Source organism: Erithacus rubecula (genome assembly GCF_903797595.1).
Source record: "Erithacus rubecula genome assembly, chromosome: 15".
Taxonomy (NCBI): Eukaryota; Metazoa; Chordata; class Aves; order Passeriformes; family Muscicapidae; genus Erithacus; species Erithacus rubecula.
The window spans coordinates 18,919,848-18,933,960 of NC_136667.1; the positions used below are offsets into that span (position 1 = coordinate 18,919,848).

General features: G+C 59.8%; 1 protein-coding gene across 1 annotated transcript; it reads left to right on the top strand.

The window, feature by feature from the left end:
- Positions 1 to 7,287: 7,287 nt before the first annotated feature.
- FAAH2 (fatty acid amide hydrolase 2) lies at positions 7,288 to 13,738 on the top strand. The gene is given in 13 exon segments (XM_079319162.1): positions 7,288 to 7,532; positions 7,678 to 7,757; positions 7,891 to 8,027; positions 8,283 to 8,311; positions 8,313 to 8,493; positions 8,866 to 8,985; positions 9,424 to 9,450; positions 9,453 to 9,561; positions 10,322 to 10,439; positions 10,755 to 10,874; positions 11,742 to 11,853; positions 12,473 to 12,667; positions 13,329 to 13,738. Coding segments are annotated over 13 exon segments (1,614 nt in total). The 5' UTR covers positions 7,288 to 7,322; the 3' UTR covers positions 13,505 to 13,738.
- The last annotated feature ends 375 nt before the right edge of the window (positions 13,739 to 14,113 follow it).

Consider the following 14,113-nt stretch of genomic DNA (forward strand, 5'->3'; position numbering starts at 1 on the left):
GAGCTCTGCTCTGCTGTGTCCAGCTGTGCCCAGCTGTGCCATGGCAGCACTCCTGGAGCTCTGCTCTGCTCTGCTGTGTCCAGCTGTGCCCAGCTGTGTCCAGCTGTGCCATGGCACCAGCTCAGGGTGCTCACCACCCCAGATAATTTTAGCTCTGCTGTTTTTATAGCTCAGCCCGTGGCACAGGAAGGAAGGCAGAAGGACACTCTACGTAACCGAGCTCCCCACCCCTTCCCCTGCCCTCCCCTCCCACCTGCACCCCCCCATGTGAATTCCCAGTGTGACGAGACACCACAGGGCAGCACTGCTTGTCACAGCTGGTCACAGCCCACAGCTTCCCCTTTCTGTCACCCATGGAGCCCTGCTCTGGGCTCTCCAGGCACTCCTCTGCACAATGGGCAATCTCCTGTTGCATCCCTCATCCTGGCAGCTTCTCCAACCCCAGCCTGGCTGAGGACATGAAGGCTTGTCCCTGTCCCCTTGTCCCTGTCCCATGCATGGCTGTCCCATGTCAGTCCTGCAGCCCATGCCATCTCCAGAGCTGATGGAGGGGCAATGCTCTGCTCTGCTCTCCACACTCCTCTGTGTCCATCCTGCCTCTGTGCAGCTCCACGACAACCCCATGCTGCTGCTGGGCCTCAGCAGGATGGGCAGAGTGCAAGGGAGCTTCTGACCCAGGGGTCATCCTCTCTGCATGGACAAGTGGCCACCAGGCATCCCGGGGGGCAGCAGTGGTGGCCCTGAAGGGGCTGTGCTGAGGAACGGGAACAGAGCCCCTTCCCCACGCAGGGAGAAGCAGTGGCTGGCAGGGCTGGGCTGTAGGATTAGGAATGGGATGGGCTGCAGGATTAGGAATGGGACAGGCTGCAGGATTAGGAATGGGATGGGCTGCAGGATTAGGAATGGGATGGGCTGTGTCCCACACTGACAGACCAGGCCAGCCAGCTGTGGCTGAGCCAGCACTTTCATGTTTGTTTGGGCTGTTAGATAACTTCAAAAGCAGAAGCTGGAAGGGCTGGCAGCTGAACAGTTTGTTCTTTCCCACTTCCACTCGCTGCTGCCTCAAAGCTCAAAGTGCTGTGCTGGGCTCAAACCCCAGTCCTGCTGTGCTGGGTTTAACCCACAGCCCTGCTGTGCTGAGCTCCAACCAAAGCCCTGCTTAGCCACCCTGTCCCCTGTCCTCACCCCAGCGTGTCCCCAGAGCCCCTCCAGCCCCGCTGCCCTCCAGCCCAGGGCCAGCTCTGCCTCTCACGCTGCCGGAGGAGGAGCTGGAGCACTGGGGCTGCTCCCCTGGAGGGGGCTTAGCCCCACAGCCCGGGCTGGCACTGGGCAAGGGGCTGCTGCCATCTCCTGGCCATGGCCCAGGCTCAGCTCCCAGCAGGAACTGGTGCTCCAAAGCAGTGTCCAGAGCAGTGTCCAGAGCACTGAGGGTGTCTGGACTCTTCTGGTCTGGGCAAAGCCACCCAGACTCCGTGGGCTCAGGAGCAGCTTCACAAAGGCAGGGGCTGGCCGGAGGGCATATCACAACTAAGGGATGTGGCTGCCCTGTGCTGAGGAGGAGCAGAGCCCAGAGTGTTTTATTCACCACTTTGAAATCACATTGCTCCATTGTACAGAGTGAGAGAATAAGCTATGGCTGCTGCAGCTGGGCTCATCAGAGCCACCTCTGCTGCTCCAGGCCTGCAGGTGTGCTTGAGGTGGAGCAGAAGAGGGACTCCTGACACGGAGAGCACTTGACCTGGCTGCTATCCATGATGGAAGGGGGGCCAGCAAAGCTGTTGGCTGTCCTAAGCCAGCTGCTCCTGCCCCAGAGAGCTGGCCTTGCATGCCACAGGAGGGATGAGATGTGCTGGGCTTGTGCCGGATCCATTTGACTAGGCTCTGTAAACGACTTTTTATATAACTGTTTTCTGATTGCTTCCAGCATCTTCCAAGTGGAAGTCACAGGCATCCACAGTGCGCATGCCTGGTTGCTATGAAGGGATGAAGGGGCTGGTTCCCCTCTCACTGTGAAAAGGTGCCCCTTCCTGCAGTGAAACCTGGTGAGGCAGCAAGCGCTGCTCTCAGGTCAGACCCAGGGCACAGTGAGCAGGCTGCTCCCATCACTGCCACCAAGAGCACAGCAGCTGTCCCACAGCTGGGACAGGCCCAGGGAGGGGGACACACACAGCCTGCCTTCCCTCACTCTGCCTGTTTCTCCCCAGGCTTCCCCAGCCCCACAGCAGCCCAAACACCAGTCAGAGGCACCAGCTATGCCCCGTGTATCAGGAGACACCCCATCCTGATGTCCTCTACAGGGGAATGATTCCTGGGGCCACGGGCAGCTGGCCACCACAGGCACTGGTGGAAGAGCATCCTGCTGCTGCAGGGAGGGCTCCTGCATCCCCAGGGGAGCTGGGAGGAGCCCAGATGCTGGCTGTGGCTGGGGAACACGGTTCCCAGGCGCCCAGCCCTCGCAGACAGCAGCACATCGCTCCTGCCTGCAGGAAACCTGGGAGCACGGCTGCCCAGGCTGGCTCCTGCAAGCGGATGTTATTTTAACTGCTAGTTCCTCTCTCATTTTGCCAGGCAACGACTGGTTCTGCTGTTGGCTGAAGCAATAAAGATCCCCCCTCCCCTTTTTTTTTTTCCTCCACTATTCTAGGTTATTTTTAGGCTTTTCTCAGTGGGTCTTTGCCACAGACACTCAAGGGGCTGGACAAGTTGTCCTGATTCATGTGCCATTCCTGGACATTCCAGTCTGGACCCTCTGCATCCCCCCCCACCCACAAAGGCTGTTTTGTCCCTAGGGGAAAAGTACTCTCCACCTGGGGCAGGAAGTGTTACTTTACATGGCCCCACAGCCCTTTTCGTCTCCTGGAAAATTGCAAAACGCTGAGCTTCGCTGCAGCTCGGAGCAGCTCAGAAAGGGACAGAAGCTGCTGGAAGGCAGCCGCCCCGGAGGCGCGGGGCCAGCCCGAACCTTCCAGGCGGTTTCGCAGCCCCGCAGCTGCTTGGCAAGGACACCGCCGGCCCTCGCACGTCACAGCCCGAGCCCGGCCAGCTGCGTCCAGCGCTGCGCTGGGGCCGCTGTTCTGTTTTATCAGGATCGTGCTGCGCTGGGCGGTGAGTGGATCATGTTTGTGCAGTGGTTTGTGCAGGATGATGGTTATGTAAGCGCTCAGGGTTACTCCGGAGCTCAAGCTGCGCCCGCCCAGCGCTTGTGCGCGGCTGCAATGATGGGGACAGCGACACACGCGCTCCGTGCAGCTCTGGCACTGCCGCTGGCACTGGCACCACCACCGTCGCTGTCCTCTCCGGCTCGGTACAAGCTGCACAGCGTGTGCCCGAGCTGCCGCAATGCCCGGTGCTGCCAGGCTGCGTGCCGGGGGGCTGGTGGCGAGCGGAGCATCGGGCAGCACTGTCCGACCGCTGCCGCAGCCGTGTTCACACCCTGCCCTGTTCACCCTGCCCTGTTCACTGGGCCATATTCACCCTGCAGTGTTCACCCTGCCCTGTTCATCGTGCCATATTCACCCTGCCGTGTTCACTCTGCCATATTCACCCTGCCCTGTTCACCCTGCCGTGTTTACCCTGCCGGGCTCCTGGCGCTGCTCCGGGCGCTGCCCAAACGCCCGCGCCTGCTCCAGTGACCCAGCTACCGAAGGTCGCTGGCTGCAGGCCGGGCTCGCGTTCCATCTGCCTGCTTTTATTATTGATTGTCCTTATCTCTTCTCGAGAGAACAGCATGTCCCAAACAGCCGGGGGCAGGACGAGACTCGCTGCCGCTGCATTTTGCCCAAGCTCTGTCTCTCCCCAGTGGAGAAGTGCAGGCGTCAAAAACTGCACTGCACTGTCACCTCTGCCCACACGTACAAGCACGATGCCACCAGCTGAAGCCAAGAGACAGCAGCGTTCCTGTGTCTGCTGCCCTAATTCCCTCTTGCTCTGCCACTGCCTCCATCCAAGTACAGGTTCCCACACAGAAAACAGACCCCTGCGTGTGCCAGGAAGGAAGGAAGGAAGCAGCAAGCAAGGGCTCTCCTTCCCAATGTACCATCCTCACAGGAGACCTGTGCCCCCCACCCCCATTCTCTCCAGATGTTGGCTGATGCTCAGCTTGATGGCACAGCCAGGGCAGGGACCGTGGCACTGTGCACAGGTGCATTGTCCAGGTCTCTGCTAGCTTGGCACGAGCTTTTCATGCTTCTGTTGAGAGCACAGTGAGGCAGCAGGATGACGAAAGGAACTGCAGCCAGCTCCAGGACACACTGGTCAAATGAAATTGGGCTTTCACATGCTAATTACCAAGCACTGGCCAGCAAAGGGACCGAGCACACCTTCTTCATACCACAGACACACTGGTCTTGAGGCATTTCCAACTTGCTAGGCAACACACCTGGGCAGAACTGACCCAAGCAGCCTGGAGGGCCCTGTGAAGGGTCACCCCAGTGCCCTCGGGGCATAGGAAAGAGGAGCAGAGTCACAGAAGGCAAGTCCTTGGGACAGGGAGTGGAGAAGCACTGGCTCACCCCAACTTGGCCCATGTGCTTGGAAAGGGAAGCTAAGGGGCAGCTCATTGCCAGGACACAGGAATAGCCCTATGGTGAAACGGGGGTGGTGGGGTCTCCTTGGGGATGGTGGAACCCTAACCCAGCCCTACAGGGTGCCACCCTGCCCCCTGCAACCCAACTACCCCTTGCTTTGCCATGTGCCTAAGGACAGCCCTTGCATGGGGGTTTATTGGGCCTCACAAGCTGGGACAGCAGCAGATAATCTCTGCCTTGCTGGGGAAGTCCCCCAGCAGGGTCAGGCACGCTTGCCACGGAGGAGTGGAAAATTCTCTGGCCTGTGCAGGCACTCCCCATAGCCCGGGCACATCAGCTGTCATCCTGCCAGGACTTGGCATGCCCTGAGTGTTTATCAACACATTTCGCAAGAGCCATGGCACAGCCTGGCAGGGCACGCCAGCTGCTTGGGCAAGCAGCTCTGCTGAGAGCCCGTGCTCTTGGAACACTGCAGGCTGGGAGTCCACGCGTGCATTGTGTCATCCCTGTGGCCATCTGCACCTTCTCCTTTCTGGCCTCCTGAGATCAAGGACAGGCTGTGAGCTTGGTCTTGGCCCTCTCTGAGTCCTGCAGAATCCTTTCCTTGGTCTCACCTGTCAGGGCTGTAAATTATCTCAACGGCAGATTCCCCAATCAGCAGGGCATGCTGCCCCATCCCCCACAGGGTGTATGCTTGGGGAGGGGAGGCACCCCCACTCCCTCCAAGGGGCTTGGAGGTACCGCTGAGCAAAGCATAACTGTAGGGACAGCACATCTGGCTGAGGGCTGCCCTGCAGGCACAGACCAGTGGGCTGCATGATGCCTGAGTTATGACACAGCAGGGCCAGCCTGTCCCCACGTTAACTCCAGATGTGCATAGCCGGCACAACCCCTCAGGCAGGGAAGAAAGCAGCACATCCTGGACAACACTGGCTGGACAGGCAGAGGATGTGGAGCTGCAATCAGGCCCTGGGAGCTGGTCTGAGCCCTGTGGTTTGCCCTGGCCGGGGCTGGCTATGCCCACCCAACGTCATGGTACTGTTCATGGCCGTCCCTCGTGCGTGCAGCAGCTCCAGTGTCAAGAAAGCACAGTGCCAGCGTTCTGCTCTGCTGAAGACACTGTGGAGCCCAGGAAATGTCTTAGCTGCTCTTGAAATCTCCAGATGCACCTCAAAGCCCTGTTTAAGTGGGAAATGGGTGGTGGGTTTGTGGGGTGGGGTAAAGAAGCAAAGCACACCGCTGCCCAGCCTTTCCAAAGGCGCAGCAGCTCCTCTTGGCACCAGGGGGATCCAGGGCACAGCCTTCCCGGTGGAACTGGGGTGCAGGGAGCGGGTGTTCCTGCAGTAGGGACCATCCCAGGAGGGCCAGCTGGCTCCCGAAGCATCGCAACAGATCCTGCCCCAATTCCAGAGCAGCTGGAGCAGCAGCAGCAAACAGGCTTCGTGCAGCCGCCAAGATGTTTGCTGGAGGCAGAGGCACGCATAAACATTGTGTTTAATCAAGGACTTGGAGCGAACACAGTGTACCCTGGCTCGGCGCAGCGGGAACAGCTGCGGGGCAGGGCCGGGGACGCTGGCGGGCGGTGGGCAGAGCGACCTCCGGTGGCGCGGTGGGGCCGGGCTGCTCAGCGGCAGCCAGAGGCAATTCCGCCCGGGACAGCGAGCTGCTGGGCTTGGAGTCGCTGCCATCAAATTCGGGTTTGTTTTTTGGTTTTTCCCGAGATCAGCTAGGAATTAAGCATCTGAGTTGCTGTGTTTAAACATGAACCTTTAAACATCCCTTCCCACTCCCACCCACTCCAGCACTGTGCTGCAACAAACCCCAAGTTTCTTTGGAAGTGTTATCTTAAAAAGATTTGAAGGACTCGTTTCACAAAGAATTGTGCTGTCTCAGGTTCTTTTCTTAATGCCCAAAAAGGTGTTTTTTGTGCATTGGGGACTGGCTGGAGAGGAGCTCTGGAGGATGCTGTGAAGGCAGCCCCGACTGTGGCACTGCCAATCAAACGCACGCCTCTTCCTCCCGCCAGCCTCAGGCTGCCAAGCCTGTCCCAGCAATTAGTGCTTGTAGCACACAGCCACACAGTCACACAGCCACCCCAGCTTCCCGCTGCTGGATCACCTTACTCTGGCAGTAATGAAATGGCTGAGGGTAATGGCAAGCATAAATGCCCGCAGTGCAGGAGCTGGGTTTGTTTTCCTTGTACGCATAGCTGTCCCTCGGGGCACAAGTCTGAACGAGTGCGTTCATTCTCTGTGTCCAGCCCCACGCTCCGGGCAACCAGGCTCAATTAACTAGGCATTGGTGCGCATCCAGGGCGATGTTTGCTCGGTGGCTGGTTACGGTAACTGGAGGTTTCTAGACCTTACCGCTTTTATTCTAGAGCACTTCGTGTCCTGTTTTTACCAGTTTCTCATGGAAACACGCTTCAACCGGGCTCCACGGGCTGCCCCGGGCGCGTTCCGCTATCCCGCACGGCGGGAGCGCCGCTGTCCCCTCAGGCAGCACAGCCCGGGCCCGCCCGCTGCATTTGTCCCGGAGCAGAGGAGCGGAGCGGGCCGGGGCTGCGGAGCGGGATGAGCGCGCGCAGAGAGGTACAAAGGGCTGAGGCACAGGGGGGGTCGGCCGCCCTCTCCCCGCCTCAGGCCCGGCCGCGCTCCGGGCAGGCGTGGGCCGATGCGGCTGCCGGGCGGGCGGCAACCGGGAGCACAGGCCACACGGCGGGAACGGTCACCGCTGTGACGTATGAGGCGCGTCGCCCCGACGTCTCTTCCGGGGAGGGCGGGGCGCAGTGGGGCCATGGCGCTGTCGCGCGCGGAGCGCTGCCTGGCGCTGCTGCTGCGGCTGCTGTCGCGCGCCTGCCTGGCGCTTGCTCGCGCTGCTGCCGCCGCCGCGCCCCGTGCCCGGCCCCGCGCGCGCCGCCCCGGCCCCGCTCCGTCCCGCCGCCCCGGCCACCGGCTGCTGCTGCTGTCCGCGCGGCGCCTGGCGGAGCTGCTCCGCGCGCGGCAGGTACCACCGGGGCGGGGGAGCGGGGGGGGGGAACCCGGCAGCTACCACTCGTGCCCCGGGCAGGGGAGCGGCGGCAGGTACCACTCGTGCCCCGCGCAGGGGGGAGCGGGCAGCCCGCGGCTGACGCGGGCCCCGCCGTGCCCAGGTGACGTGCATCGAGGTGGTGGAGGCGTACGTGGAGAGGATCAAGGAGGTGAACCCGCTGATCAATGCCGTGGTGAAGGAACAGGTGAGCTGGGGGCGGAGGCCCTTGGGGTCCAGGCCAGGCCGGGCGCTCCCAGCTCGGCAGTGTCACCTCCCCTCACGAGCTCCGGCCGCACTATTCCCGATGCGGCGCAGAGCATCCCGGTGCTTTGTGCAGGTTCGAGGAGGCGCTGCAGGAGGCTCGGCAGGTCGATCAGCTGCTCTCGGAGGGCCCTGGCGATGACAGCCTGGAGGAGAAGTTCCCCTTGCTGGGGGTGCCCATCACCGTTAAGGAGGCCTTTTCTCTCTACGGTGGGTCTGTCTTTGTGCCTCTCCGGTCTCGGTTGTGCTCCCCAGCGTGGGTGGGTGCTTGGAGGGAAGCAGTCTCCCTTTCCCTGGTTTGCACCAAGCTCTGCCTGGCTGTTTGTATTTGCTCATAGCACACGGGTGGTGCAGAGCTGGTGGTGCCTCAGGAGCAGCCCTCGCTGGGAGCTGCTTCCTGCAGCCCCCGGCTCGTCTCGGGCACCGGCCCTGATGCCTCTGTCCTGTTTGCCTTGGCAACCGCAGGGATGCCTAACACCTCTGGCCTGGTGAACCCGCCGCAGCGTGGTCGCCGGCTCGGATGCCGCGGTGGTGTCGCGGCTGAAGCAGGCGGGCGCCATCCCGCTGGGCGTCACCAACTGCAGCGAGCTCTGCATGTGGTACGAGTCCAGCAACAGGGTCTACGGGCGCACCAACAACCCCTACGACCTGCAGAGGATCGTGGGCGGCAGCTCAGGTGAGCCCCAGCACCCTGCACAGTCCTGTACGATGGCAGCTTAAAACGCAGCAATGGAGGAGTTCAGGTCTCTGCTCAGAGCTGTTAATCTGTGCCCGGGCTCTTGCAGAGCTTACAGCCTCTTTCCTGGGCACTGCTGTAGGATGTTGGGAGGCCCAGCTGCTTTGCCTCTTCTGGGTGTTTCACCAGGCGTTTGCTTCACTTTGCTCTGTTGTACTTCAGCAGGAAAACCCCCTTGGCCCACACAGCCCAGCTGTCCCCCAGCCATCACTAAAGCCAAGGTGCCCCCACCCTCACTGTGAGGTGCTGCTGTTTTGCTGGAGGATTGGCACCATAAAGCTGTGGGGTTTTGCCGTGTTTTCTGCTGTGCAGGTGGGGAGGGCTGTGCCCTGGCAGCTGCCTGCTCAGTCGTAGGTGTGGGCTCTGACATCGGCGGCAGCATCCGCATGCCTGCCTTCTTCAATGGAGTCTTTGGCCATAAACCCACAACAGGTAAGCTGGGTGTTGGGGTCACCTCCTCTTCCCATGAGGTGGAATGGGGTCTGTGGGATGAACCCCTTCAGGACACCCATGTGCTGGGATTGCTGTAAGGAATTGGGTAACACCCTGTGGGACAAGCCTGTTGAGGGAGCACAGCTGGGACTGGCAGTTGGAAGCTTTTGGTGGCAGAACACCAGGCACATGGGAGGCAGGTGTCTTACCCAAGTATTGCGGTCCCCACCATGGGATGTTTTCACAAGGCTGGGCTCTGCTAAGATGTTTCTCTCCTTTCAGTGTCCTGACTGGGTGCTTTTCCTCCCTTCCCCACGCCATGTACCTTGCTGTCAGCACTTGTGGGGCTCCCTAGTCCCTGGGAACCATACTCCTGCACCCCCAAGACCCCAGCAGGGCTGTGCCCTCCTGTGGTGCGGAGTGGCTGTGTGCTCCCAGGGGTGGTGCCCAATGATGGACAGTTCCCAACGCCGTGGGGGTGAGGAGCAGCTACCTGTGCACGGGGCCCATGTGCCGCTACGCCGAGGACCTGGAGCCCGTGCTCAGGGTCATGGCCGGGCCTGCCGTCAGCAGTGAGTTCTTCCTGCTGCTCCCAGTGGTCAGCTGGAGCCAGCAGCTTTCTGGTTCTCACAGTGGATTAGTTCTTTGTACAAGACAGCTCTGCAGCCCACCCATTTCCTTGTTCCTGATTTTCTTCCTCTGCTGTTGGCTTCAGCAGGACCATGGCTTCTGGGACTGCCTTCCCACCACCCCTGTGCTCCTGGGAGCAGCAACCCTGAGCAGACTGAGGGGTCCCCCTCCATCAGCGAGCTACTGCCCAGCTCTGCCCCACACACCCCTCCCCTCCCAGGGCTGGCCTTGCGCCTGGTATTACAGGGCCTTTTCCTGTTGTTGGATAAGGAGTTTTCCATCCCACACCACAGTCAGTATCAGTTCCTCAGTTCTTGGTCCATGCAACCGTGCTGTGTGCCGGTGAGGAGCAGAGCAGAGATGGGGCACACGGGGCAGCTCTCCTATTTGCCACAGCCTGCACACAGTGCTCTCACCATTACCCCTTTGCATTTTCCCTGCTCTTGTGCAATGCCAGCCTTGGCTACAGTGAGGGTTTGTAGTCACAAGGTGCTTCTGGGGAGATGAGGACTTTCCCAGCAGGGACTGAGGGGGCGGGTGAGCAGTGTTGTGGGCAGTGAGTGTCTGTGTGTCTTCAGGGTCTCACCTTGCCACTCTGGGGCACAGTGCAGGGTCTCCTGAGGACACGTAGCAACCGTGTGACGTCCTCTAGCAGCTGCAGAGGAGCTGGGGATGGATTTCTCACAAAGCACCACTCCTTTCCCAGGCTGAAACTGAATGAGAAAGTGTCGCTGGAGAAAATCAAATTCCACTGCATGGACCATGATGGTGGCTCCATTTTTGTATCACCTGTAGACAAGGAGATCTTGCAGGCCCAAAAGAAGGTAGGAAGCAGCAGAGGATGGTGCTCACTGGGGTGAGCCTGAAAACAGAACCTGGGGAGACCAGTCAGAGGAGCCTGGGGAGGGGAAAGAGCTGCTTTGTATGTGGCTCCTGCAGGGGCTGGTGGGATGAAGGGCTGGGGAGGCAGCCCTGCTTCCCAGTCCTGTGCTTTCAGAGGTTAAAAAGTGTGGCTGAAGGATACACAGGGGGAAGATCTTGTGAGTAGGTCCCCTTACCCTGTTGTCTGCAGTTTCCACATGCTGATGGCAGTGCATCACATCTTTGTGGGAACAAACCCATCCTTACTCTTCCCTTAGGTGGTGGAACACCTCGAAAGTGACCTTGGTGTCCAGGTTCAGCGTGTGTCAATCCACAAGATGAAATATTCTTTCCAGATCTGGTCAGCCATGATGTCATCCAAGGACAGCGAGGGGCAGGTGTGTCAGAGTGAGTTGACAAAGGCACAACTTTGGAGGCATCAGGGAGGAACCAGCTGTTTGGGGCCAGCTGTGGAGAGCTGTAGCTTCCCAAACCTCCCTGGGGGCTTTGCCTGCTCCATTTGGCCCCTCAGTCCTCCTTTCATCTCTTCCTGAAGTTGCAGAAACCCTTCTCCCTTGCTGTCCTGTGGGCTGAGGCCGTGGCTCTCAGCAGAGGAGCAATGTGGTAATAGGGAGGGGTAGGTTGTTTGTGGCACATTGAACCTTTTCCATGCAGCCATCCTGCCTTGCTCTTTACCCCATGCTGTGTCTTCTGACTTGTAGGCTGGGATTAACACCCTTTGGAATGCCAGGACAGGCAGGGGATTAGCAGCTTTCCAGCAGGAGGCCTGCGTCTGTTGTTTTTTCCTTAGAATTGCAGCTGCTGTGCTATGCCCTGTGCTTGCAAGAACGTATTTGGTAATAAAATAGATTTCTGGGATGTCATAACTGGTGCACTCGTGACAGAGGCAGTGATGAAACAGCCCAGCCCCACCACACTAAGGAGGGCTTGTCTGGCTCCTCTGCTCCTTCCACCAGGTGCCATGGTCACATCACAGGAGGAGATGCCTCTGGGACATTGTCCCTTGCATCATGTCAGTTGGGTGCTGCTTTGGGGGCTCTCCCTTCTCCTGCAGTCTCTATCAGGGATAGATAGTCCTGCTGCTGCCCTGGGCCAATGTCACAGCTGGGCAGCACTCCTGATGGGCATCTCCTGAGTGAAACTGGGAATGCCTCACGTTGGCACAATGGACAACTGGAATGTCACTGTCCCTGTGCCTCCCTGCTGCCTGTTGGCTGTGCTGATGGGGAGTGGCTGTGTTACAGGAGGCACAAAGATTCACAGACCTGCTGGGAGACCACGGGAAGCCAGTGTGGCCACTGTGGGAGCTGATCAAGTGGCTCGTGGGGATGTCTTCTCACACCCTCCCAGCTATTGGTAATGCCAGGGCCCTGGAAGTGCAGAGGCAGTGCTGGGGTGGACAGGGTGTTAAATGCAGGTGTTACCCTTCCAGTGAGGGAGCTCAGGGTTTGCCCTGGGCAAGCTTCAGCCTGGCTCTGTAATGACACTCCTGTCTTGAGTCACATGCAGGCTGAAGAGAGTGATCTTCTATAAATGGGAGTGGGTATCCTGGGGAAGAAGTGAGGATGATGGAGCTGGGGCAGGGTCCACTCCTGCTGTGAGTCCTGCCAGAACTGCTAGGGGCTCAGAGGGTGTACACTGATCTTGTTTCATAGCAGCAGGTACTAAAGAACCCTAATTAGCACAGTTGTGCTGCTGTCTGATGAGTGCTGGGGTTGTTCTGCCAACTCTGCTCCGTGCTGCTGGCTGGAAAAGCTGGAAGGGAGGGGCAGGCTGAATGCTTTCCCTTGGCAGAGCTGGGGGTTTGCTGCCCACAGAGCTGTGCTAGGGGCAATCTGCTGTGGCTGCTGGCAGGGAGGGGTACCTGGGGCCACCCCAGAAGTGGGGGATGTTGCATGTAGCTGGGCAATGTGTTCCTGCTCCACACAGCCCACAGTCCTCTCACTCCTGTCCCCATTTCTGCTTTTTACTGCAGCCCTGGGACTGACAGAGAAGCTGGTGAACCTCAACCTTAGTGGGAAGGCCAAGCTGGTGAGCATGGGGAAGAACCTGCAGGAGGAGATGGAGGCACTGCTGGGGCCAGATGGGGTGCTGCTCTACCCCTCACACCCCACCATCGCCCCCAAGCACCACTCCCCCATCTGCATGCCCTTCAATTTTGCCTACACAGGTGAGCAGCCCTGGCTCCCCTGTGGTTGCAGGTGAGGCTGCTGAGGTGGTCTCCCGTGGCAGCAGTGTGGGCTGGCAGCCAGGGTGTGGTACCCAGAGTGCTGGCATTGCTGATGGATGGTGGGCAGCAAGGAGAGGGGTCTGGCTGCTCCAGAGAGTGGGGTGAGGGTTGTCATGCTCCATTTTGGTTGACACCTTTACCTTTGCCAGAGATGCTGTTCAGCAGGGCAGGTGTGACTGTGTGTGATACTGGGAGTCTCCATGCCCCAGAGGGGTTACAGCTGCTGCTGCATTTAGCAGGAGCCTGAGACCTGCCATCTCCTGGGGTACAGCCTGTGTTCAGACCCATGAGGTCTGAACACCTCTGTGCCAGTGTCAGTGCTGCCTGGCTTTGGAGTGATAGGCAGCTGCTGCCTGGGGATGTCCCAAATTTGGCATGCCACAGTGTGTGCCATCCCTCATGGGTGCTGTTCATGCACATGGTGTGGGCACTGGGAATCTCTGGCCAGTGATGTCCTTGTCACCATGTCTACCCTGCTGCATGAAGCACCAGCTCCCAGGGTGCTTGTGCTGTGTGTGGCAGAGCTGTGTGCCCAGGGTGGGAGAGCCAGGCAGTGCGTTTCCCTGTGCCCACTCTGATCATCCACCCTTCTCTCTCACAGCCATCTTCAACGTGCTGGGGCTGCCAGTGACACAGTGCCCGCTGGGGCTGGGCAGCGAGGGGCTGCCCCTGGGCATCCAGCTGGTGGCAGCTGCCTACAACGACCACCTGACGCTGGCAGTGGCCCGCTACCTGGAGAAAGCCTTTGGAGGATGGGTTTTACCTGGGAAGGTTTAATCTTGGCAGGCAGGGACAGAGGTGCTGACAAGTGTTGATCCCATCTGGCACTGCCTGCTCCTTCTGCGACCTGCGCCCTGCTGGGAGTGGCTGGAGCTGCCTCCAGCCCAGGAACAGCTGGGCCGTTGCCACTGGAGTCCTCATCCCTGTGGCACCCTCTGTCAGGGGGAGACCTGCCTTTCCATAGCCCTCAGGAGCCCCAGTACCACAGTGTGAGGATGTCCTGCCTGCATCCTGCCTGCACTGGGCATGCACCCACCTTTTCCAGACATGGAGTTGTACAGCTCTGTATCTTTTCCTTACAAAATGCTGGCTAAGAGCTGAGCAGGGGATGTGCTTCCAGACTGCTGGGGGCACCTGTGCAGCACCCCTCAGGGCTGCCTGACCCTACCCACAGGGCTGGGCTGTGCCTGCTGCACCCAGGCTTGCACAGTCCTCCCACACTCCTGCAGGCTTCCCCACACCCTGTGACCAGAAAGGGAGAGGGGCTGAGGAGGCTGGAGGAGCTGTAGGTATTCCTCACCATCAGCACTCTGTGGGGTGGTGGGTGCTGGGCTCTGCAGTATGTGCAGCTGTCGGGCACATGACATGGTGAGAGCATTTCAGCAC